The sequence below is a fragment of the Maniola jurtina genome, chromosome 15 (assembly GCF_905333055.1).
Source record: "Maniola jurtina chromosome 15, ilManJurt1.1, whole genome shotgun sequence".
Taxonomy (NCBI): Eukaryota; Metazoa; Arthropoda; class Insecta; order Lepidoptera; family Nymphalidae; genus Maniola; species Maniola jurtina.
In genome coordinates, this window is record NC_060043.1 from 7,121,834 (window position 1) to 7,148,771 (window position 26,938).

General features: G+C 36.4%; 4 protein-coding genes across 7 annotated transcripts in view; 2 read left to right on the top strand and 2 right to left on the bottom strand.

Annotated features, from left to right (window-relative positions):
- LOC123872500 (transducin beta-like protein 2) overlaps positions 1 to 2,846 on the top strand; it is a 99,639-nt gene extending 96,793 nt beyond the window's left edge. The window contains exon 6 of the mRNA XM_045916817.1: positions 1,224 to 2,846. Within this exon, the coding sequence (XP_045772773.1) occupies positions 1,224 to 1,438 (215 nt within the window). The 3' untranslated portion in view covers positions 1,439 to 2,846. The remainder of the gene's footprint in view (positions 1 to 1,223) is intronic.
- Positions 2,847 to 4,285: 1,439 nt separating this feature from the next.
- On the bottom strand, positions 4,286 to 18,378 carry LOC123872498 (tripartite motif-containing protein 2-like). Of its 3 annotated transcripts, none has more exons than XM_045916805.1 (12): positions 17,933 to 18,378; positions 15,729 to 15,838; positions 14,344 to 14,981; positions 14,015 to 14,255; positions 13,654 to 13,816; positions 13,124 to 13,300; positions 12,633 to 12,736; positions 12,315 to 12,400; positions 11,538 to 11,696; positions 10,879 to 11,011; positions 10,075 to 10,328; positions 4,286 to 9,300 (listed from the first exon to the last, which is right to left on the bottom strand). In XM_045916805.1, exons 2-11 carry the CDS (start codon positions 15,817 to 15,819, stop codon positions 10,078 to 10,080), a joined length of 2,043 nt encoding a protein of 680 aa, XP_045772761.1. In that variant the 5' UTR covers positions 15,820 to 15,838; positions 17,933 to 18,378; the 3' UTR covers positions 4,286 to 9,300; positions 10,075 to 10,077. The 3 variants fall into 3 exon arrangements, with proteins under 3 accessions (XP_045772761.1, XP_045772760.1, XP_045772762.1); XM_045916804.1 differs by having other exon boundaries at positions 17,852 to 18,378; XM_045916806.1 differs by lacking the exon at positions 17,933 to 18,378 and adding an exon at positions 15,925 to 16,006.
- A 340-nt stretch (positions 18,379 to 18,718) lies between these two features.
- On the top strand, positions 18,719 to 24,159 carry LOC123872502 (cytochrome P450 CYP12A2-like). Of its 2 annotated transcripts, XM_045916818.1 has the most exons (9): positions 18,719 to 18,950; positions 19,460 to 19,554; positions 19,662 to 19,798; positions 20,608 to 20,723; positions 20,797 to 20,913; positions 21,400 to 21,675; positions 21,841 to 22,000; positions 22,828 to 23,040; positions 23,425 to 24,159. In XM_045916818.1, exons 1-9 carry the CDS (start codon positions 18,889 to 18,891, stop codon positions 23,749 to 23,751), a joined length of 1,503 nt encoding a protein of 500 aa, XP_045772774.1. In that variant the 5' UTR covers positions 18,719 to 18,888; the 3' UTR covers positions 23,752 to 24,159. The 2 variants fall into 2 exon arrangements, with proteins under 2 accessions (XP_045772774.1, XP_045772775.1); XM_045916819.1 differs by lacking the exon at positions 19,460 to 19,554.
- Positions 24,160 to 24,176: 17 nt separating this feature from the next.
- Positions 24,177 to 26,720, bottom strand: LOC123872505 (tRNA N(3)-methylcytidine methyltransferase METTL2). The gene is made up of 4 exons (XM_045916826.1): positions 26,559 to 26,720; positions 26,071 to 26,223; positions 25,314 to 25,808; positions 24,177 to 24,595 (listed from the first exon to the last, which is right to left on the bottom strand). Exons 1-4 carry the CDS (start codon positions 26,636 to 26,638, stop codon positions 24,283 to 24,285), a joined length of 1,041 nt encoding a protein of 346 aa, XP_045772782.1. The 5' UTR covers positions 26,639 to 26,720; the 3' UTR covers positions 24,177 to 24,282.
- Between the last annotated feature and the right edge of the window lie 218 nt (positions 26,721 to 26,938).

The window sequence follows — 26,938 nt, forward strand, 5'->3', positions numbered from 1 at the left end:
GTTTAAGGAAGTTGAGATACTTTTATAAGATGGCCTAACGTGCTTGGCAAACGTTTACAACGATACTTGGCATATATTGGTCGATTACGGCCAATGCTTACCAGCTTGCTGACGGGTGTCGGTGTATTACAAGTCAAAGAACCTTGCTGCAAATCCCAAACATTGAGCACATTGGCTGGCATTCGCAGAATGTATAGGGCCAACATGAACTGGAGACTTTTTATGTAGCTAAAACTGCAGTCAAATAAATATAGCACTAGGTTGAATTAAATAAATCCCCTTTCAGATAGTTATCTATACTAATATTATAAAGAGGAAACCTTTGTATTTTTGTATGTTTGTATTGAATAGGCTCAAAAACTACTGGACCGATTTCAAAATTTCTTTTACCATTACTTAGAGGGATTCTTCCGAATCCGTATAAGCTATATTTTATCCCGGAAAATAGAAAAAATAAATGTCCACCCGTGCGAAGCCGGGGCGGGTCGCTAGTCTTGTATACAATAGGTAATACAATTCATGGTGAGTTAATGAAGCTAATATAACATTCTTACCTGATTGACTCATCAAAACTCAATCGAAATTAGGTCTGTTGCAAACTATTTTTGAAGCAGACCTACAGGTGAAAGCTGGGAAAACTCAGAGAAAGTGGGATATTGGTCGCAAATTTTATAGATTTGCGAGCTATTCTAGCAATAATATGGGTTTGAGTAGATCGTAGTAAAGTGCATAAGTAATGCAATGCCCTGTGATCGATTTAAAGTAATGTAATCAGATTAAAGTGTCTACACTCTACACGTAGTCGTATGTAAGTTTTATGAACTTTCAATCCTATTAAGTCTGGCTTAGACTGAATGTGTTGTTAGGATTACGTATGTAATTGTAATAAGTAATTAACATCAACGGTTCTTTAGCAAAACAAAATCGGTTCCATGTACTCGCATAATCTTATTTTAACTCTGAGACGTAGGTAAGGGATTTATCTCCAAGTTTAATTAACAGAATTCGGTTCTTTCAATATATCTACTGGAAGAACTGTCTGACCGGTGATAGTCACAACACACTCAAATCTCAGTAAATTCTTTCTCTCTTCCACTGTGAACTTCCAGTAACTCGCCACTCGCCAATCACAAGCGCCTGGTGCATTTTGACGGTTAAAAACACCTCAACATAAGTTTCTGATTACATGCTAAACCAGCTAACATTAAAAAACCTTGTTCCAGACGGCATAAATCAGATGTGCTTCGACCCAGCCGGCAAGTATCTCTTCGTATGCGGCGAGAAAGCCGTGCGTGTACTGCACAACGTATGCGGGTATTTCACCACCATCAACAGCTGCACCCGACTCTTGAACTCCAAGCAGACCTCTGCCACTGTTGAACGACTCAACAATACCATTAAAGACTGTAAGGCGACGTTAGCAAAGTTTGGAAAGTAAGACGTTAGTGGTTTCATAATAAACAAGTAAAAAATATAATTAGTTATATCGATTGTCGGTGTTTTGTACTTATTGCAAACATATATTTTGATAAATAATTGGTATTATTTAAGTTTACAAAGCATCGACGATATTCTTTTTATGTAAGAAAGCCATAAGCTAGCCTTTCCCAGTTTTTTGAAACAGAACTAAATTGCTATATTTTTATGTGTAAGTAAGTATCCTAGAAATGAAAAGGTATTGTAAAAACGATTGGTACATTATAATTATAGACGACTTCGAAATTTGTAAGAATAACCAAAAAATATTTTATATAGAAACTGAATGTAAGACGACATTGTCCTCGTTATAAAGTAAAATAAGTACTACCTACTGGATGTAAAATATCACATTATATAAAATGTCGAACTATGACCTATTGTAAAAATGTCCACATATATTATAAACGGTATAAGATTGTCAATTGCATTTATTTTTATGTATTATTTTAATTATACAAACTGTGAACTCTAAACTACATAATATCTAGGTATATTGTCAAAGTGCTTTCATTTCCTACGTATGCAACCCTCTTATATCTGCACGTTTTATAAAAATCGAATAATTTTATCAGGTAACAAGTAAAGCTGCCGATTATATTTGTAAATAACCAATCAATTTTGATTTTTGTGTTACATATGTGATATGGATCTCAAGGTCTGTTCGTCAAATTCTATAAAGATTTTAAAATTTATTAAAAAGGAACATATTATCAAGTAGGTATTAAAAAGAATGTTTTAATTCCTTTTATTTATTAACTAATTTAATAATTAGGTACCAACATCATCGTTTTAACCATCCCACTTGTTAATGTTGGTCCAAAAATACCAATGTGATTTAAGGTATAGCTAGAAAATGTATATTTTTATCATAAAAATATTGAATTACACACGAAGCACTTATGTTAAAAATCTTGCGCTCGCGCTGTTTGCATTAGAACTTAAAAATTCAGACCGTTTTGCAATTATCCACCCTTAAGTATTTTCGATGAATCAATTTATCATGTTTCTTTGGAGCAGCTTAGTTTTTAAATAAGATAAATTAACTAAAGACTGCATGATTAAGTATAACGTTTTATGTTACTTTATGATTTTACATGATTATTTTCTAACTAAATGTATTCTAAATTACCTATAGATAATTAATTGGTAATTAATAATTTCATAACTAGTTACATATATACACCTACTTGCTGGTAAAAGTATCTATGACAAACCGTGGTGTAAAGTAAAGCTGGTCTTTTCATTAGCCTTTTGCAGCATCAGAATGTGCGGAGTATAGGTATAGTGCGTTTCAACGAATAGTACCTATGGCGTTATGTTGGCTCCCCTGTCTGTTGGGTGGTCATTGGCACCATATTGGCATGAGAAGACGCAGATTTTGTTTATTTGCATTTGATTTTCATTTCATTCATTCAGGAAAATTAAATGAAAATAAACAAAATCTGCGTCTTCTTATGCAAATATGGTGCCAATGACTTGGACAGACAGGGAAGCCAACATAACGCCATAGGTACTATTCGTTGAAACGCACTATACCAACGTTAAGTAGAAGAGGTATTTGTCAATAGATCAATACATTCCATAGACAATCTTAGCTCTGGTGGAACAGTGCAGTGTGAGCATATTCCAAGCAGATCATTGAGTGAAAGGCTGTTTTATACCTACGTTTATTGTTAATTTGCTGTCAACTAAATCTTATTATTATTAATATGATGAATGCATGATAATTTTAATTAGGTAGGTAATTCCTGTTTATTTTATTGTGGTTCCTGTATTTTACTATGTATATGTATACATTACAAAATAAATTGTGAATTGTAATAGTTTAACAAATACTTTGTGCAGGCAAGTTTCTTTATCGAAATAGCCGTAAATATAAAATGTATTATTTGTTTTTTTAATTTGTTGATGAATTAAATAATAAATGAATTATCCGACTTCAAATCAATTTGAAGATTCTTACACAAAAATGATTGCATGAATGTGGAGTGGAATAACTTGCAATAAGTAAATAAAAGTGCATTTATTTTTCATTCATGTGTTTTCTTTTTTTGCCTAGCCGACTTTTTGGGCACATTTTTCTAACAACAGTAATAAATCAAGAGTGAATACGTATTTTCTAAGCAATCTTAGAATGCGTTATTTACCCATAGGATGGTGATCTGCCAACTCAGTGATCATCACTGAATGAAAGCCATCAAGCTCATTTGACCTTTACGTTAACCCATTGAAGGCTTTCTACAAAAAAGTATTCTATACTAGGTAGTTATATAATATTTCGCTCAGGGAAGTAGCAATGTAGAACCAACCAATATCAAATGAGTTTAATGGGTTTCATCCAGTGATGTCCACTGAGTTGGCGAATCACCCCACAGACGTAATTATGTTCGACAAGAGAGTGCGCATTTTCTAGGCAAGCACGCGTAGGTACACGTGACACGTGAGTAGTGACGCGCGTGAATCCATAGACATAACTGCACGCATTACGTCTACGAACGTTCGCGCCACGCAAGCGGTATGCCATGTTTCATACAGTTCCATACGTTACAACGCAATGGTATGCGCTACGTCTACATTTACGCAGCCTGTGTGAACGAGCTGTTAGGTCATCATTTACATGTGACTGCGTTCGACAAGTGAATCCGCATCATCTAGGTAAACACGCTTTACCATAGGGAATTAGCATGCGTCATCATTACAGAGTGCATTGTAAATATAGGAAAGTTATCATTTACCCATCAGATGTGATTCACATCACACATAAACGCGAGAGACATGAGAAAGAAAAAGAAATGAAAGACTTATACATGATTTAAATATTATTTTTATTTTGCATATTAAGTGACATCATCGACATTACACTGAGATACTCTGTGGTTATAATTTAAGTACAGTTTCACAGCTTTCGATAAATATAATTTCGCCTCATGAATATACTTATGTAACCAATAAATTAATTTTAGGGCTAGGTGCACACTGGCTACTAACGCCTGAACGTGGACTTCCAGCTGCAGTCTTCGCTATTGCAGCTATGAAATGCTCAAATTCGCCCCACAGCGTTTTAATGGAAGCCACCCAAGCCACAACGCTTATAGCAAATTCACTTTGCTCTGCAAGCATCAGCGTCGAGCGACAAAAAGAGAAGAATGGACCAAATGAATTACACCCGGCGCGTACAGATATGAACTGTGTATATAGGCCCCTATATTGTCTACTCTGAGATTAATAATAAGTAATTAGTGCGCCTTTCTGTGAGAGACTGGAGTTTTTTTTTCTCAGACTACCTACCAGCAGTTGATAAGAAGCGATCACTAAGGCGAAAGTAGCCAATGGGCGTCTAGGGCTCAATTCCATCGATTATTCTTCTTACAATACAAAAAATAGTACTTTTTTTAAATGTCAAAATATATCATTTTTAACATTTGCAGGAAATAGTGTCACTTTTATCGTTTCACACAAAATAATCAACCATTTTTATCATTTATTTGATCACAAATTACGTTTGTACCAATTGCTGATTTTTGAGTATTCATATTTTATGAGATTTTTAAGTGATATTAAATGCGCGTAATTCTAAAGGCAGTGATTTGTGAACCGTTTGTGACGAGTAAAAAGTGAACTCTGATTTTTATAAATCGTCAACTATGTAAACAAACTTTATTTCTTCTTTAAGATTCTATTAAAAAATTATTAATAAAATCTCGTATTAGGTACCTACGCACTTTGCAGTCATATTTGTTTACATATTTGCCGATTTATGTCAAATCGGAGCATACGTACGTTTTTAATAAAAATTAATAGGATAGAGGAAAACGTTAACAAACTTCACAATCACAAGGAACAAACTTACAAAACATTAAATCGTTTGCTTAAAGATAAGATAACAATCATTTGCTAAAATGATATGAAGCTGGTAACCACGCTAACACTGGGTTTGATAGATTTTGTACTTTTTACTACCATGGATGTAACAATGTATGGCAAAATTTAACGAAATGGTATTAATGGACCAGGGACCTCCAGTTTATGAAACAATAATCAAATCAACGGATTAAAGCTGACAAATTTTGACTGGGTTGCAGTTAAATTATTATACAATAATTATATTACAGAAATGCAGTAACGCAATAAGTATACAGCAATGATAGGCTTTGACAAAACAATGATCATCATGGCATAATTTAATTAACTAAATGATAGTTAACGAACCGTCCTTCTGGAAAACTAATTTGATAAGGTCAAAGTTTAATAGGCCGATACGCTAATTTAACCTAAATATTATTTCAGAAACAGGAGGTAAGTGTAACAACTTATTATTTTCCAACAGCTGGGCAAAGATCTTATCTCCTTGGAATGAGAGATGAATTAAAGATCAACCACGTTTTTGCGTTGGTAAGTTAAACATCACAGAATTTCTACCAAGATATGCAATTTTCGTTACGGCGTTTAGAGTGGTTTCAGATATGAGCGTTTTTTGCGAGTAAGTATAGGTACCTAAGCTCGTTTTTGGAAGCGCGTCTCGTATGAGTATAGACGCACTTATAAGCTTGAATACGCGCGAGCCGCAAATCTTCGTCGGCGAAGTCGAGGCCCCCGATTTCTAACGTCACCCGGACGTGGACTCACAGCACGGCCTCGAGACGTACCTACAGTATAATCACATCCAACACCAACGTCTCAGCCTTACTTAAGCCATCACGGGAGGGCCTTTTAAGACATTGCTAGATCTTTCCAATTATTTCTTCGAGCCCTAGGAATCCCCACCAGTGCCTCCCGGTGACGCTGTGGTGCTAGTAACAGACCCACTCGTTTGAGGAACCACACCGGTAACGTACAGTTTACTGAAACGCAAAACGACAAAAAGAGCGTAAAACGTGCACAGAAACGATATTCTGAAACCACTCTTACGTTCATAACGAGCGATTTAGGTGTTTATTGATGCACAACATGTATAAAAACTAAAGCACAACTTCAGTATTTTTGTAAATTATACAAGTTTGTTGAAGAAGGTGGTACATACCACAGTATGCAATGACGGGAAAGAAGATTCCTGCAGAATGCCTAGCAAGAACTACAATGTGATAATCGCAATTACCTGATTAGCTGACATTCACTATTAGCTAAATTGCACAGTACGTAATTGCTGCAAGAATATATAGTAATTTAAGGCAATTACAACAATTGCGATTGTCGCAATGTAAGAACCACAACTTCTGTGCTAGTCCCCACATTTTGAATTTGATATAGAATCGGTGTCATGATAGTTAAAGAACATAACTTATTTTTATTCTAGAACCTTTTCCCTACAGGCACGATTTAACATTGAACATTTTCATAAGAGCTACAGAATTCTTAAGTAAACTTTAACGATGCCTAGTTATTATGTTTTAAATGCTGAACAATTCGTTTCAATATCTAAATTCTAGCAAAATGGAAGCATTCTCATGTGATATGAAGTTACATTTTCATTGAGCAAAATTATGTGGGGTGGAATAAATTGAGAACTTAAGCAAGTTAAGCAAGTGTTCAATCATGGTGATTTTTTTTTAGTGTCAATAACGTTTCTTAACTGTTAGTGATACTTCTAGATAAATTAATCATTTGTGGTTTATGGACGAAAACAACGCAGCACGCAAAAGAATTTCAAGAAGATTCGAATTTTAAGTTAGACTTATGGGTGGTACAAATATTTTGGTATAAGTTCTAACCCAGATTAGGTATCTTACGAATACATATTATATGATGTAAATATATCCGGGATTCTATGCAATCGTTTGCTTTAACATACCTATTTGGATGTTTAACTGTTTTTTTTTTTTATAAAACAATTTATACGTTTTGCATAAATTCAAATAGAAACAATAAACCAACCCTTTTGACTTTAAGTGATTCAGATGTAACTTTATGTATAATGGATTCATATAAACAAACATTTAAAATTACACAATTTAAGAGTTGTATTAATTATATCTTCTGGTTTTAGGAACATTTAGGGAAATTAGTATAAACCAGAACTTAAGTACAGGAATTAATTAGGTATTTTTTTTTTTCGTATTAACTGAATTTCTGCAACAAATCTGCAATTGAAAAAAATAAGGCCAACGAATCCGCTTTATGGCCAATCAGTTCTCCAAATCAAAGCGAATTCCGAATCTCATAATAAATTATATAATTAATCAGATCACGATATACCTACCTATTATAGGCACAAACTCCTTGTGTTTATGGCAGTTGATACTTGATACTAACCTATACATATATTTGAGCTGATTCTGTTGTACACAATCTCTAAACTAAAATGACAGGTACTTGTATATTGCTATTCCTTTCATAATGTTCCCTGCAGAGCAGGACAGCACTAGATTTAAACCTTTCAATTTAGTTTACAGATTATGCACAGTACAATTAGCCATATTATTTGATAAAGGTTCAACGGGGTGTTTGCTTGGGAATCTTGGCGCGCAAGTTAAACACTTTTTGATCAGCCGATAGTAATAGCCTCTTACTTTTGGCTTACCGCACTTTGATTGCGTTTTCGTACGACTTTAAATCGTGCGAACACGTACGATAACGCATAAATAATCTCGACTTTCGAACTAATTTGGGAGCGAGAAGTGGGTGCGAGTTAGTCGGACTTTTAAGTGCGTATAAGTGCTGACGTTCAAAAACCATCTGAACTTGTTTTGTTGAAATTTTTGAACGTTGGAAATGAAAGATGAATGTAGAAAAATTGACTTATCGAACTTGGTTTACAGACGCAAATATTTGTGGGATCAAAGAAGAGAATTACCTTTATTCATCGACACACACCAAAGAGGACTTCACGAAAGCCACCGGGACAATGTCTATTTGACGGAGGAAAATGTATTCAGTGTGCGCACTCAATTCGTACGACCAGTATCTATACGTTTACGTACGATACAATTTCGCATCCAAAGTGCGGTTAACCTAAAGTCAGCTGAACTATCGGCCGACGGTAGTCTGGTAGGGTAACACGACAAATCACAAATGTTTTGTTGATCTTTTATAGTACAGATGAAATAGCGGCCTAAAGCTAGTATTCAAACATGATGGATGCTCAAAATTGACGTGCTATTGTCAGTGTCGCTACTCTTTATATCGAAAAATTCGTTTTATTGTGACTAAACTTTACTCTTATTCTTATAACAGTACAGCTTATTTTAAGTCATAGTGTCAACACCATTATGGGATTTCAGATTCAACTACTACATCATTCTGTAAATAAAAAATAAAGCCACATACAAAAATTAAGTTGTTGCTCCTATCAAATGATTTATTTTGTGTATGATATGAGTTTTGGAATAAAATATCACCTCCTGTATTTTTCTTGGAGTGGTTTCCGACAAATTTTAAACCAAATTTTATAGTAGCCTTACTAATAAAAAAAAATGGCACATTAATAATATGTAGTTATGATTTCAATTTGCCTACCTTTAAAAAAGATAGGTTCGATAGGAGCTACGACAACAAATAACTGACTAAACGACAAAAAGTCGCAACTTAAGCGACGAAAAAAAAAACAAAATCAGTCACGTAAGTTATGTCGAATAATCCGACATCGAAATTCGTAAAAAAAATCCTAAAAATACAATTTATAACTAAGGACACTTAAAGAAAATAAATACTGTAAGTACTAAGAATATCGTAATAGCGTACAATACGCTACTGACTTTGGTACGAGTGCGCTCGCGGTCCGGGATTATGGCCAAGTTCGATTCTCAGTTACAATATTGGACTAGCATGAAATTCGTTTTCTCCCGCCTTCTGGCTTCTCACGATATACCACCGTATTAGAATCACCTGGAAACAGAAATAATGTGAACTTACACTGTCAATCTGTGAATTATACTGTCACTAAATGTCACTTGCATCTTGACAAGATAAGGAAAGATGATAAAATATACATTTTTATAACAAAAACAGGACAGATAACATGTGCCTACGATGACGTAGACCGGCCACTCGCCGCGCCTTCTTGTCGGCCAAAATAAAATCTATTACATCTATACTAATAAATAAAATTGGAGTGTCTGTCTGTAATTTCGAAATAACTACCGCATATTAAGGTCATATGGTTATTTGAACGATACTATAACTGAATCACACGTTTTTAAAATTTTTGTCTGTCTGTCTGTCTGTCTGTTTGAAAAGGCTAATCTTGGGAACGGCTGAACCGATTTTGGCGGGATTTTCACAGACAAGTAGAGAATTGACCAGGGAGTAACATAGGCTACTTTTTTAACCGACTTTCAAAAAGGGAGTTGTGTTTTTTTACCTATGTACACCGAAATCTCCGAGATTTCTGAACCGATTTGTGTCATTTCTTTTTTAATCGATAGAGGAACTTTGCGACATTGTTTCTTAAAAAATTTGGAGTCCAACTCCTCAATCCTGATGCTGCAGGGGATCTGACCAATCCACGCGGGCGAAGCTGCGGGCATCAGCTAGTACGACAATATAAGTAGTGCTGTAACAGCAGGCCACCAAAGCGCGCTTTTTTAGAAAGGGACAAAGTTGGACGCTCGCTGCGGTTTCTTTTTGTAAGCCAGCTGTCTGCCAAATGCCGATATTTACCGTTCACCAATACGTGTGCAGTCTCAAACAGTCGCCCGCGAGGTCTGCCAGCAGAGCGCGCTTTTTCGGCAGCAGGGCGAGGCCGGCCACCCGCCGCGGCTTCTTGTCGGCCAGCTCGCAGGCGGCCAGCAGTCTCCCCGCGCCGTCCGCCTCCAGCACGATGAGCGCGGGCCGGCCGCGTATGGAGCGCGCGCACACGATGTGCCAGCCGTCTTCCGTGTGCTCCACCGCTATACCACCGTATCCCCCGCGACCTGCAACAACATTATAGAAATGAAACGGCCCACATGCAATATTTTGCGACATGAGAAAGCTTAAGCTCGCGCACCGAGGGTTACGTACTCAGGTATTTTTTCCGACATTTTGCACGATGAATCTATTAAAGTCCTTTCATATGATACCCCACTTGGTATAATTATCTTACTTTGAAAATTGAAAATACTAATTTGTTCATGACCACATTTTTTTTTGTAATGTGACCACAAATTCACGGTTTTTGGATTTTTTCCTTTAATTGCGCTACAAGACCCACCAAGAGCTTTCATGACTCTAGGTCAACAGGAAGTCCCCTATAGGTTTTCTTGACAGACACGACAGATGGACAGACGGACACACAGACAGATAGACATCTGTCTATCTGTCACAACAACAAAGTGATCCTACAAGGTTTTCGTTTTTCCTTTTGAGGTATGGAATCCTTAAAATATAAACATTTGGTCATATATCCAATGTCCTCATAAAATAGACACAGCAGATAGATGAGTCAGTCAGTACGGACAAGTCTTCTTATATGTATCAGATCACCTTTAGGTATGGGCGCGAGCGTAGTCTGCAGGTTGCCCTCCGAGTCATAGACCCGGACGGCCACGTCGGCCACCACCAGCATGTCCTCCGTCAGCGCCAGCCCGCCCACCATGCCCAGGTCGCCGTTACCGATCTGGCCAACACATTATTTTATTGGAGCATTAGTAAGACGCCAGAAGCTAAGGTTTGATTGGTTTAAATAAAACAGTTGCAAAAATGATAATCAGGTCTATTTAGTTGCAAAAGAACATTTTTGAGATTTTAAGTTTTTGGCCCGAATGTGTGTACCCATGAGGCATTAGACGAGTTATCAATGATAGATGGAACAAGGAACTAACCGAATATTTACCACGCAAGCATAAGTCGTAACTGGCTCCACGAGGCACTCTTATTTACTTTTTACTAATATTACTAAAATAATTTATGATTATTGCATTTAACCATACTTTACTACCTCCTAATCTTTTATAACATCATTGTACTTAAATCTTCTGTACTAGCCATTTATTAACGTTTATAGGATGTGTCTTTTAGTTATAAATCATTATATTTTTGTAAATATTTGTATGTATAAAAGTTGTTGGTTAGTCAAATAAAATAAAATAAAATTATGGTCTGAAATAAAATCTTATTTATTTATTTATCTATGTATCGCTCACCTCTCGCTCGATGTTGCCGTGCGTGTCGAACACGAACACGGTGCGCGCGCCGTTGTCCGCGACGGCGAGGCGCCGCGACGCCGCGTGCGCCGCCACGCACACCGGCTCCACGAGGCGCTCCGAGCGGATCGTGCGTACTGTTACGCCTTCGCTGTTTATCTGTTAACAAAACCCCAGTTTTACAGCACTGACCAAACCCGGAATACTCTATTTCAAAGTTACTTTGGTGGCGCGCGGGGATTTCTACCGCGCGAGTAATCGCGATTAGTTGATTCTGGGTTTTGGAATGGACCTTGCTTCAAGCGTTGTGCCAACAACAGCGCTAAAAGCGGCACAGTGGAGGACCACTATGTTTGCACAAATAGTTTGCCAGTCACTTTATTTATAGCGAACAGGAATAAATAGGAACCAATGCATTCTGCTGCTAAACACTTTACCTTCTCTTATTTGAGTAAAAACAGGTTATATATCCTCCTCCTCCTCCCTATTTTATATAAATAGGAGACGTCTCCTGTTACTGTGTAGCAGAAAACTTAGTTAAAAAGATGCTAGAAAAAGAAGAAAATTGGATCGCTGTTGCAAAGTACGCCGAAGTAGTCATAAAGGAAAAGGAAGAAGAAGAGAAAAGGAGGGAAAAAAATTTGATGAAGGGACAAAAGTGTTACACAGCCAACAAGGAGACCACAGGGGTTATAGCCGGTAAGAGTCCGGCTCTACCCAGTGGGTGTCCATGAGGATTTATAAAAAAAAAATGCTGTATAAAAAAAAGTTACATACCTCGGTGAGAGTTTTTGTCCGCCAATTAACAACAACCACGCCTTCTGCCGTAACCGCTATGCCCGTGCAACTTCGACCCGCTAATCCTACAATACATATTTTAAATGTATTTTATTGGTTTGCCAACAGATAATACACAAGATTTAACGAGAAAATTCAATGCAGAGCGAAAAATATTTGAATGTACTTTCAAAACCGGCACGCATAAGTGTGCAAGTGCGGAGTTAACAGTTAACATACAAAAAATTGAGACTAAGGTACATTATTACTTAATGTATTATTACTTATTATTTAAAAGTACGTTTCTAAAATCCTTACCGTCATTTACGATATGCGTCTTGAAAGCAAACGTCTCATCATCCAACACTTTGACTCTTGAATTCCCAGCATCAAGAACGTATATTTCCCGGCGTTTTGGACATCTGAAATGTAAAACGAAACCAAATTCGTTACGTCTACTTCCTTAATGGATGTAATATTTCAGCAGCTTGCAGTCGTTTTATTGCGTTTCAAAACACATGCTTGTACCCATATGCTTTTTCAAACACATGCTTGTACCCATATGCTTTTTCAAACACATGCTTGTACCCATATGCTTTTTCAAACACATGCTTGGAATTTGGAAAATAAGTTATTGGTATTTTTGGTCACTTTTGTGGTATTGGCAAGTAGTTGGTGTCGGTTTAGAAAAGAGTAAAGACGTGTATTTTTTCAAAGATATTGAAAAGAAAAAATTGAGGGTTGAATGGAATTTTTTTTGTGGTTTTCAATTGTTTTACAGGCTGTAATATTGTATAACATATAGGTACCTGGCAACAGCGACGGGCTGGTTGAGCTGTTCCTTGCCGGAGCCCCTGGCGCCCCACACGCGCAGCGGCGCTGCAGCGGGCATCACTTGCGCGCGCAGCGGCGAGTCGCGAACGCCGCGAGAGAACACCAGCACGCGCACGGACACCGCGCCGCCACTCCACGGACGCATTGAGATTCTGTGTCCAATTTTTTTTTTTTTAATAAGAATATTAGCCATGTTAATTATGACTAATACTCCCTTTTCCCCTCCAATTAAACGTAAAGCTCGTCCCAGGAGTGAGTGCGACAATAGTGCAACGGGTGGGGTTTGAACCGCCGACCTTTCAGAATTCAGTCCACTCCTCAACCGTTGAGCTATCGAGGCTCGGGATTTATCTGACTATAACGTGTACCAATAATAAATGAGGCGAAATTGGTGGCGTTGATAATTCCCTCTCACACATATTAATAGATTTTATACCATTAAAACCTCAGACAAGGGCCAACTTGTCATCAAAAAAAAAATCTCTGAAAGATTGTCGGATCATACCTATAGAGGCCGGAATCGAGGTCGGTGACAGTGCACGGCAGCGGCGCGTCGTCCAGCGTGGCGGCGGCCGTGACGGGGTCCCCGCCCGTGCTGCGCGCCTCGCCGTGGTAGTCCACCGTTCGCAGCACTACCACCATCTCCAGCCCGCACACGCATGCAGATTCTGGAAACAATATTATAGGCCTATATAGTAAACTTATATAATATTAGGCTTTCTTATTAGTTTGACTTGTCATTTTGTCCAAATTGCACAGTTTTATATGTCAAGACTATTTTGATAACTGGTCCAGCACGTTTATATGAATACGTTATAGTTTGCCATGTAGATTTGCCAATAAATATGAAATTAAAGTATACGCACCCAACTGCAAAGTACATAGGCCAGGGAAGGTAGTACTAGTGCGAACTCTGCCTAACTCTGCAAGAGCCTCAGCAAACCTCTGCTGAGCGTTGTTATGTGCGAAGTCTACCGCCAAGAAGGCGTTCTCTCTGGGCTCGGCGAGCGCGGCCGCGTCCCCGAGTCTTGCTCCTAAGGCCGCCGCTCGGCTGCTTACTTCCCTCACTTCAACTTGCTGCTGAAGACCCGAACATTCAGCCTCTACCTAAAATTTTTAAGAAACAGATAACATAATTATGAATTAGAATGAGAGGCGGTTATCAAAATAGCTTTGATTAATATGTATGGTGTACCTTTGCTTTCTCAGCATCAATCAATTTCAACTGTTCTTCTAGCAGCTTCCGTTTATGCGTGGCCGCAGCTGCCGCGGCCGATTTCAGTTCGCTGTGACGTTTGTCCAAGGCAGCCTTTAATTCTGTAAAGTGTCTATCTATCGCTTCATCGGCCGCCGACGCCGCCGCCTCCAACCTCCTCAACTCACTCGCCACGGCTTCCCTGGCCGAGCCGAGCTTACTCAGGCACTCATTGGCTCTATACAATAGTATTTCCGACATTCTCTTTAAAGCTATAGAAAACGGCACCACGGTATGATCACAGGGTGTGTCACTGTGGGGCCCGTCCGCACAGTGTCTGCAGAATACGCAGTCACAGGTCTCGCAGAAGAGCAACTCCCTGCCCGGATGCGAACTGCACTGAGGTATCACTTCCCTCCTCTGTCTGGCCATTAAATCTAATAACTGGTTCACGAGAAACGACGGCGGTAAGGCCGACACTCCGCCACGGGGAATGGTGATCAGTTCGCGGCATATGGGACATCTGAAACTACCCGCGTCTCTCGTTTGAGATGCGGCTATTCGAGTGAGACAGTGCAGACACACTGTGTGTGAACACGGCAGAAGCTTTGGGGTGTGTTCACTGCCGTCGTAAGTGCCTGTAAGGAGGAAAAATAATGATATTGGTAATGATTCTGATCGCAACTAAATTTTCGAGTATTCACATCTTATTCTTACCAAAGTAATAAAAGAAAAAAGGACAGAAAAACTTATTTTAACTTAAAACTGTCAAACCTTATGATTTTAGTTGCCAGTCATGCACACAGTATTTAAATTTGCAGAGTAGCACAAAGTTGTTAATATGGAATAGGTCATCTCCTGTGCTTTTTTAACAATATTAAAAAGAAAAAGATGCAAATACTCTAAATTTAATTTAGAGAGAAACATCATAATCGACGCCATTATTATAGTGAACTTGTAAACTGATTTATGCTGATTTTAACATTATTCAATGTCACAAACATTGTACAGCCATTCAAATAAACTTTGGAACCAATTATATAAACAGCAATGTGATCAATTATAATAGCAAAATTGTCTGTCAGTCTGTCAGAACTTTACTCGTCATAGCTCAACCACTGAACCAATTTTGATGAACGAGATATAGCTTGCATCCCAGTGGGACATAGAACACTTTTTACTCAGCGAAATCCAATGAAAATCTAAATCCATGCGGACGAAATTGCGGGCATAGGTCAATATCAACAAGATGCTGATTGAAACTGGAAAATTATGCATTGAAAATATAAAAACTATTGAAACATAAAATTTGCACGGTTATTCATTGTGCTCTGAATGGTAGCAATGCAAACAATGGGGTGAGGTAAGAAAAAAGGTGTACTAACATAAACAGGTGCCGCAAGTGAGAAAGCTCTCGTTAAAATCCTCGTAGTTGATGGAGACGGTCTCGACGAGCGTGGAGCTCATGCTCGCCATCCCGACGCCCAGCCGCGAGCTGTTCCATGATAACGAAAGGCAATATAAAGCTACTTCCACTAAATAGAAAATCACACGCAGCTGTGGCCGATCAAACAACCTCACATTAACTAGTACATATTGCAAACACAGTATAATTAATGTTAAATATAAAACTTTTACAAGCATTTTATTTTAACATATTACTTTACTAACAAAGTTTCTATTTCGATTTCCAACAATTCACTAACCAACCAATATTACTAAGTGTTCTCACAAATTCCTTTGACATTGAATAATATGACATACAACACTTTAGTTTCAATAGAATAATGATAATAAAAGGAAAATAAACATTATAAAGTACCTTCCGTTTAAAGTTAGGTAAATATGTAGTGCTTGTAACGTATAGAACAATCATTATTATTTAAAGTGTAGTTGTGTGTAATTTAATGAGCTAGACTTGCAAAATGCCACCGCCGCCGAGTTTCTTGCTGGTTCTTCTCAGTAAGAACAGCATTTCAAACCAGTGGTAGATTATTTTGACGATTCAAAAGCACTTGTAAAAGTTTAGTTGAATAAAAATTGAATTTGAAAGAGAATTAAGAAAGCCACAATAGCTCAATAGTCACAGGGTTGGTTGAGTGAAATCTGAAAAGCAGGTTCAAACAGCACCTGTTGCACCTACTCCTATTACAAGCTTTAAGTTTACTAATTCGAGACTTATCAATTGAACTAAAAAAAGTGAAATGAACAAATCACATGTGGCTGTAAACTTTCATATTAAATCCCTGTCCAGGTTCAATAAAAATTAGCAAAATGTGCTATGGGGCAGGCCAATGAAACATGAGAACATTTCATTATAATTAATGTAACCTGTTTAATGTGCATATGTGATATGAGATAATATGCACGAGCTCTGTAGTCTGCACCTAATTTGTGATTCACCAATCAGGGCAGATTGCTCTTGATTTATTTCATTGGCTTCAATTGAATGATGTTTGTCACAAAATATCAGGTTTGTCAAATTGTCCAAATAAAATAATTTTGAATCACTTGGTGTCAAGAAAGATGGTCTGTTAGGATATTTGGTTTTTGCACAATTGGCACAACTGCATCATAACTGCTGACTTATGATTTTATTACTACTTGGGCCTTTATTGGCATGATTTTTATGATTAACAATTAGCATTAGAAATCTTTTTTATAAGTGGAAAAGTGTGTCTGTATGTCTGCTAGCTTTTCACAGCTAATCCATTTAATTGATTTGACAAAATTTGGTACATCCCAGGGCTGGACATAGGCTACTATTTCCTGAAAAATCAGTCCTATGGGGTTATCCAAAACCTAAATCCATGCAGAAGTAGCTGACATCATCTAGTCATTCAATAAATTTAGTTATACAGCAAACCCTTCAACAATTTCTGTAATTTTCCAATGTTTTTTCTAGTAAACCGATCTACAATAATAATTATCTGATATAAAAAAGAAACAATGCAATAATTACATGGGTACTATCATAGGTATTTGTTGTTCATAGAACACAATTAAGAATAATAATTACTTTACAATGAAAGAAAATGTAATAAGGATGGAATAGAATAAGTATATATTTTTTTAATAAGTATATAAGTATATAAGTGCTTCTGAGTCACCAAAATAATTCAGCATAGTAGTTGCATTCTATTATGCTAATAAAGTAAATCGGTTACATAATTTTATTGATAGTTTGCACTTATTTATTACGATTTAAAATCAGATTATAAAGATAATAACTGATAGTACTTAACTATATGTATGAATACTCATTTTAAATGAATGAATAAAACAGCTTTTTTCACATCTTAAGCTTTTTTTATTGGGATAGTTCTGTAAATATGACAGAGAAGGTAACAATACATAAACAGTTTAAAAAAATCATGAATAGAGAAAAGTAATTGAATAGAAAAGGGAACTAAACAAGCATTCAATATAAGGTTTTAGTGAGTAAAGCATAGTTGTTATAAATGAAGTCTGAGTGAATAGTTTGTAAGATAAAAAGAAAAATACTCACAGGAAAGAACAACAATACATGGACGTAAATTCCAGGCACACTTCAGTAAGTTTATCTCATGATTTAGTGTCAGGAGCTCACCTTAAAAGCGCGATCTTTTTAAATAATTTATCGGAACGCTTATGCACTTAACGAGGCTGTACCCACATTTCTTTTCCCACGTTAGCACATCGACTTCCGTAACCCTATGCCAAATTCTGAATCACCAGTATTGGCGCGATGTTATTACAGGATCTAGTTAGAATTAAATCGGCTGCAACGTATAGAACAATATGCATATACTTGAATAGTCTTTCGTAATCGATCGATAATTTAGAAAAACTATTTTCATGACAAAGAAAGAAGTTGACTTTAGCTTTCTATGACTATGTAACTTATTTAATAAGGTTACTTTGTATCACTGGGCAGAAATGAAGTGCTTGCTACTAAATATAAACAATTTTAGATACATTTGTATTAGTTTTGTTTCCAAATATTTATCAAAACTTATTTTTGTGTCAACCATTTACTCTCCCTCCTCCAAAACGTCAACCATCAACTGTCAAATATGAAATGTCAGTGTCAAAAATTAAAATTATCAAAAGAACACATCACAGATTAAAATGATTCTAAGACCACAATAAATATAGGTACAATGAAACGGGTAACATTGGAGCGCAAGATGCCATTTAACTATAGTAGATAGGTGTTCCCAAAGACATTTTTGTTTTTGTGTTGTATGAGATTTCTATCATAGCCCGAACTATCAATTTTTACGTAACTTTATCAAATAAAATATTATAAAATCAATACTTAACATATTTATCTTATCATAATTTGATGCGTCAAACTTAATAAAATAACAGGAACTAGATAAGTACGTATAGCAATCACATACCTCACTACGTGCTACTAGTGCGTGCCTACTTGTATACTCAAAGTGCCTACTATCGAAATAACGACAAGGTCATTTTCATAGACGAAATAATATTCGGCTTCGCACTTCATAGTACTTTTGGCGATAACAGTGCAGGCTGTGTGCTTCTTTGTATGTAAAAATGAGTGAATTTTTAGTTAAACGTTGCTTTATCCTAGCAAGTCCAATTCGAAGTATTATGAGGTACGTTTCAATTTTCACTGTAGAAGAAAATCTTGAAGTAATGAAGTACCTACCTTTATATCAGGGGGCAAGGTAAGGTACCCCCGCCAATACGTTATTATTTACTAGGTAGGTATATAACTTTCTTCTAAGATTTTCGTTAGTTGTGAGGCGTTGCTAATTCAAATTATAAACATTTTTTTAAAAGAACGACTTAATATTATTTTGCAACTTATATTGTAGGTAGGCACATTTTAATAATAAAATTAGGCAGTTCCAGAAATAGGTAGTTCCAGAAATGCTTACTCACCTAAATCCGGAATTTATTCTTTCTGTACGTGTGTATAATCTATAACACCTATAGTTTTAATTATTATTATAATATGTTATTAAACAAGATAAATTAAGTATCGCTAAAAAAATAAAAATTTAAGTACCTATTAGTCTTATGTAAAATTGGTCCTTCGAACCGGATAGTTACGTAGATTAATATGGTAGGTACGCTTTATTTAATGGAATGTTTCTTCCAGATATTCGACGTTAGCAAACAAGCCCTTAGAATCAATACCTGGTCTATCCTCCTTGCCCGTGATAGGCGCCATTCATCATTTCTTACCAGGAATTGGTATGATCAGCTACTTAATCAAAATTCAAAATACTTACTTTTCTTAACATACCTACCTAGGTAGGTACCTCTTCCAACACACATGAATATTTTTAAGCTTATTTCAGGATCACTGGGACTTAGTGGGAATTTTTCCGAATTATCGCAACTTTTGTTTGAGAAGTATGGATCAATAGTTAAACTAGACGGTGTATTTGCAAGAGCGTGCATGGTATTTCTGTACGAACCAGATCACTTCGACCAGGTATGATTTTTGTAAATACCTTGCGGTAGCTGAACATACACAATGCGCGGTGCTAGCAGCATGTCACATTGTAGAATGAGTGGTGCGACGGAAGAATAGCAGAATAGCCGTTTCTATGCGTGCTTTAAGTAGTTCTTTTTATAATCTAATAGTTTAGCCTAGGTAAGGCGATAATAGCGATGGGCGGTGCAAATGCCACAATGCGCATACGGCGCCGCCCTAGATGACACCGGTTGTGGTGACAATACAACACCATATAAATGAATGCGTCCCGTCGGAATCCCTGCGCCGCTTGAGGCCGCAGCTTTCATCATCATCATGATCAATCCATCGCCCCCCCCTCCCCTCCCACTACTAAGTACCTACGAGTCTTTTCCCGGGTGTGTCACGGCGCGGTGGTCTACTGCGGATTTGCAGTATGGAGAACTCTCAGGCATGCAGGTTTCCTCACGATGTTTTACTTACATAAAACTCTAGTGAGCAAACGGGCGAGGCGGGCCAGCTGATGTTAAGTGATTACCGCCACCCATGAACATTCCCATTATCCGACAACGCATTGGCGGTTCCTCTGGTGCTGACCAGAGAAACCGCCAATGCGTTGCCAGCTTTACAAGAATTTAATTGCTTAAAACTCGAACAGTTAGAAGTGCGGTTCCGGGATTGAACGCCCGACTTCTTAAGTAGAAGGCCGACCTCTTAACCATTAGAATATCACCGTTCACAGGCACAGGTGTTTAATTGATGCAGATGGTCTCAAGTATTTTGTTAAGTGCCTAATCCATAGGTAATTTTTTTAATATTTTGCCCAGGTTTATAGATCCGAAGATTTGGTAGCGCCATCTCGACCTGGATTCGAAACTCTGGTTTATTACAGGACTACATTGAGAAAGTCTACCTATGACGGTGTTTATGGATTAACCACTGCGTAAGTTCATGACAAAAATCCTAATGAAAACTTTTTTTAATGACCAGTTTAATCAAATTCAACGCGCTTTCAGGCAAGATATGCAATGGCGTGATTTCCGAACAAAAGTCAATCCAGCATTGTTGAAACCGAAATTGGTCAAACTTTATACGCCGGTGTTAGAAGAAATTGCAGATGATATGGTGGCAAGGTACACATTGTGTTTCTGAAGATATTTCTAATGAGAACGAGCCAGTTACGCCACATGCGGTTACTGTTAAAGTTAAATTAGACCATCAAAAAAGCCACATTGGGTTGCACAAATCAATGATTCTTTCACCCGTATTCACAAACGTCACTATGAGGTCTCAAAGTGCCCTCGAACGCAAAGTGTCCGTTCCACCAATCAGATGACTGTATCACGTCAATTTACAATGATCTGATTGGTGGAACCTACACTATGCGTTCGAGCGCCTGTGAGACCTCATAGTAACGTTTGTGAATACGGCCGTTTAACCTTTTGCTAATGGAGGTAAGAATACTGACTTGTGCAATCTACTATGCTTGTTTTTGGTGGGCCAGTTTAACCTTAACGGTATTTTTTATGGTGCAGCTGGTCTTAAAGATCTATTTTTTGATTTATCACTAAAGTATAAAGATAACTCAGGTCTTAGGATAACGCTTTTTGTGAATATAGATTACAGAGTCTTAATAATGACGCCTACCTGCAGGAGAACTTAGACTTGGAAATTACGAAGTGGTCCTTAGAATCTATAGCAGTGATCGCCCTTGGAACGAGACTAGGATGTTTGGAGGACAACCTCACGGAAGATCACCCAGCGCGGGTCCTTATAAAATGTGCTCAAGACGTTATAAATCTTTCATTTAAATTGGAATTCATGCCGAGCCTTTGGAAATATTATCCTACTTCAAATTATAAAAAAATAATCAAAACTTTTGATTTACAGTGGGAGTAAGTATCTGATCCCTACTAATAAATATTAATTAATTATTTTTTGAAACCTCAATAGAGGAACGGTTAACCGAAGGAAAGGATTTAAATCCGAAAGCTATTATTTTTTAGAACAAAAAAAGACGTCATAGCCATTTTTCATAAAATTATACAAACAATTTTCAGCACAAGTGTTAAATTCATTGAGGAAGCAAGAAAAATAATAAAAGATAGAGCCCATGAGCTCCCTGAAGAGGACAAAAGTATAATTGAAAAGTTATTAGCCATTGATGAGAAAGTTGCTACTGTAATGGCAAATGAGATGCTCTTTGCAGGGATTGACACGGTAAACTGATCTATATCATCATCATCATCATCAGCCTGTGGACGTCCACTGCTGGACATAGGCCTTCCCTAAAAAGCGCCACCACACCCGGTCCTCAGCCTTCCTCATCCAGCCACTTCCCGCCAGCCGCTTAATATCATCGGTCCATCGTGCTGGAGGGCGTCCCACACTACGTTTGCTTGCTGTCTCCACTCAAGGGCTTTCCGGCAAACTGATCTACAGTACCTAATAATTCTAGTGATTGCAAAACAACTGTAGTCCAATCCATAGTTGCAACATGGCGGTGTGTAGATTCAGCAGAGGATATATGCCCTACTGGGATCTGTTATTTGTACAATGCGCAGTCGCACGCCGTGTTCAAATTGGACTACGTCTTGTTTTGCTTAAATGACCACTCAGAAATATTTCACGCGGGAGTTGATAAATATTAGTCTTTTTCCGATTTAAAGTCGATAAAATTCATGCCGACACAATATTATGCTGGACTACCTGAGACAATAAAAGTGTAAATTAAAAATTTATATCACCCCCGACAAGTGAAGGTTACAGTAATTAGAAAAGAGCTGAGAACTTTCAAACGGCTGAATCGATTTTCTTGGATTATAGCTAAGAACACTCTCGATCAAGCCACCTTTCAAACAAAAAAACTAAATTAAAATCGGTTCATTAGTTTAGGAGCTACGATGCCACAGACAGATACACAGATACACACGTCAAACTTATAACACCCCTCTTTTTGGGTCGGGGGTTAAAATGCAACATTTTGCACCTTTCTAGAATGTTATTGTTGTATCTTTCTAGTATGTTGATACAACATTTATTTTTAGGTCGCATTCACAACAGTTGCCCTTTTGTACAACTTGGCAATAAATCCCAAAGTTCAAGATAAAGTACGGCAAGAAATACGCTCATCGGAACCAAACAAACGATATCTAAAAGCGTGTCTCAAAGAATCGCTTAGATTATACCCAGTAATACCGGCGAACTTGCGGAGAACCACAAAGGACCATTTTGTTGGTGGATATCATATACCCAAAGGAGTAAGGATCCATTAGAAAACTCATTTGAGCCCATAATAAAATCTTTAAAAAAATACATGTCATGTCATGTACATGAGAATCTCTATTAAACTGAATGAACCAGTAGGCATATCAATTGAATGGGGTATCAAATGAATGGGCTTTACTTGTACATTCTAAAACAGATTTTTATTTATTTTTATGCATAATAATTTTTGATTTATCGTGTAAAATGTCGGAAAAAATACCCGAGTACGGAACCCTCGGGGTGCGAGTCTGACTCGCGCATGGCCGGTTTTATTCTTTGTCCAAACTCTCAAAGCTTTTCGAAATTCAATATACCTTAGACCTTTTAAGATATTATTACGGTGATGCCTCATATTAAAATAATTGTACTATTTACAGGTTGACGTTATAGCCCCAAATGAGTTTCTATCAAGATTGGACAAATATTATCCTCAAGCACTAGAATTCATTCCCGAGAGATGGCTGGTTGATAAGTCTGATCCCCTTTACTATGGTAACAGTCATCCTATGGTCACATTGCCATTTGGGTTTGGTGTAAGGTCTTGCATTGGAAGACGAATTGCAGAGTTGGAGATTGAAGTATTTATGAAGAGGTTGCTAAATGACGTTAAAGTCACATGGGAAGGGCCACCGGTCCAAGTAATTTCAAGAGTAATGAATGCATTTAAAAAACCTTATCATTTTAAATTTGAAACTGCAACATAATTATCACATTACCACCAAAGCCTTTCCTTAATAGTAATCTGCACTCACTAGATCTTTAACAATATCTGTGCGAAAGTTCATGTTAATCAGTTGATCTGATACTGCTGAGATTAAAAGGAAAAGGCATGAAAATGGATCCTTTACTCAGCTACGACGCGATTGAAGGACAAACACACTTTAGCATTTATAATACGGGTAATAATTTTATTCAAGCGGAAACCTTCCAGTGACAAGGCTGGAGGTTTATTAATAAGTGAAATTTTATATATGATTTTTATGCATTTACTGTTTTGAATTTAAGGAAAATATAATATAATATGAAGATTATTAAACTAACTTGCATCTGTTTTATAAAAATAAACCCTTGGCTTTTTATTTATATCTCCCAAATGTTTGAATTACTTCTCCATGTTGAATGTTGAAACTACTTCTATAAATTATAAAATGCAATTTAATCCTTTCAAAAATCATAATATTATGTCTTATAGTTATAATTATGTATAAAATAGTATATGAAATAAATACCCAATGTTATAACGGTTTTCGATATTTCGCTTGTATCCACACTCGATACATGGTTAACATTTTGCCTCTATTTACTTGAAGTCTTCTATCAATTAAGTTTTGTTCTTCAATAAATCCAGCATCTTTGAAGAGCTTCGAAATTTCTTCCTGTGTGAAAAAGTACACCATTGTGTTATCTCCACGCGCGTAAAAGCTTTCTGATATGCAACGGCCCTTCTTGAATCTTAGCTGGGCTAAGTCATATCTCCCGTAGTCTCGGAATACAACTAAACCTCCAGGCTTCAAATATGTATTAATGTGGTTTATGACAGTTGACATCCTGAAAAAAACAACAAAAGCAATAATAAGTTTTGTTAGATAAGTATAATTTGGAAACTGATAATATAATTTTAAAGAAATATTTTATATCATTATTATTTTATTTTATTATTTTGCATGCTCAAGCATGCAAAATAATTTACCCTAAATCAATTGATTTACTCTTATTAAATATACCTTATTTTTTAAAATATTGATATATTTATTGCACACATAAAAGGATACACAAAAGAAAAAAATAGGAACACAAAATCAGCATGCAAAGGCAGTCACTAATAGCAGTCTATACTACAACTTATTCTACAACTTTGGAGTAGGAAGGTGTACAAACCAGACTACATCATACACATAATAAACTACATTTTGGTTTATTTTATACAAACTGCTGAACCACTTCACTTGCTTTTTCATTTGGAATCCAGTTTTTAGATTGCATTATTATTACTTGTGACCTGGCAATCTTGGTAATATATTATATACCATCAGTATACAGAAAGCAAGGCGAAAACTTAAACTATTAGAGATAAAAGAATATGGTCGAAGGATTTATGATATTGATACCAACTTTCAAAAAAGAGGTGGTTCTAAATTTGTCCCATTTTTTTTAAAGAATAAAAACTGGATTTAAAAATCTCACACATAGGTCAGAAATGGAAGCAGTAAATTTTCTAAAACAAAACTTGCAATTATCATATTCCATTAAAATCTTTTTAACTTACTTTGCTGGGTCTATAGCTGATAAAACAAAAATAAGAACAATTACATCCAATGAATTCTCTTTGAACGGAACTATCCATTCATTACAAGTTGCATCCAAAACAAAGACTTCACATCTTTTGGTATCATACAACTCATTTTGTTTCATAATTTCTATTGCTGTTGATGAGAAATCACAACCGTAGATGAATAAGTTAGGATCTTGACTGTATTGTAATATTGGGAAAATTGTGTTGCCTACACCACAACCAATTTCAAAGATTAGGCGTTTTGTATTACTTTGTTTACTATCTTTATGTGTACTCTGTCCATCATTTTTTTCATTACATAATTGATTACTTGGTTCACTATGACAGATATCTGCATTTGTACTATTTTCTTCATTAACTTCATTATTTTGTAGGTCACTTTGAGGAAATACTCTTACAGGTGCAGAGTTATTGTCAGGGGCCAGTTCAGGAAACTCCGTGAAAAGCCAGTGGCGATCTTTGAAAAATCTGAAAGATGTTATAGTAATTTTTGAGCCTAGTATTTTAAAATTGTATTATAATCTAATTTAATTTAATTTGTGTTTGACAACTAGCTGATCCCTATGATCTATGGGTTCTTCAAACTGACTCATAACTACTCTCTTTTAAAAACTAATTATTTAATTTATTTAATCTTTTAATAACTAAGTCTGCTCTTTCTTATTAACTAAACTGAATTATAGAGCCTAACTTCTTATTATTTTTGATTTAAGAGTGACATTATAAATACCTGTTCTGATGAATATTATAAAATGCATCCCAATGCTTGTCAGCATTTTCTTCTAAATCCTTCAAGCACTCCTCTGAGAATGTAACTACAGAATTCTGTTGGACTTTATCTGCAGCTGCCTTTTCTTGCTCTGCATCCCATTCAACATTGTCCCTGTAATAAACAAGAAAACTTATGCAAACTGTGAACAACTTTTTCTATAGTATGAAACATTAAAAATATATAGGGATTTGTGCTTATGCCCTTCGATGTGTTGATGATTAATAAAATATGTAGTTAAACAAAAGTATTAAAATATTGATATAGGTAAAAGTAAGGTTAGTATGCTAACCAAGCATTAAATTGATACAGATGTTTCGTATCAGTTAAATAACGATTACCGCCAGGTGGTTTCTTTCTATATCTTGTAGTCTCCAATCTCGCGGCATTATTCTTTTCAGAACATTTAACATTTTTACAATTTCGAATAATAATGTTGAATAAAGTACCAAGCGTTATGTTTGAAGACTTCGTCCACATTTTCCAGCAATCTATTTCCAAATTGTGGTCTTTTTTCTGAGGCTTCCATTTAAATTTATTTCATAATTCATGTGCTTAATTTACATTTTACAATTTAGATTTTATAATATGATTTGATTTTGTAATTGTTGACACTTGACTAACCTAAAAATCTACGCTAAAAATCACGGAATGACAAACTGTGTCAAGTGTCAACTGTCACATAACTTGGCAGTGACAAATGAAGTGACAGTTGTTTTTTTAAATGGTTACATGAGCTAGCTTTGGATTCCAGTCTTTTGTTAACCTGGACAACTTACAGTTATCCCGGGTAACATTGCAAACGTGTCAAACATTTTACGATATTTTA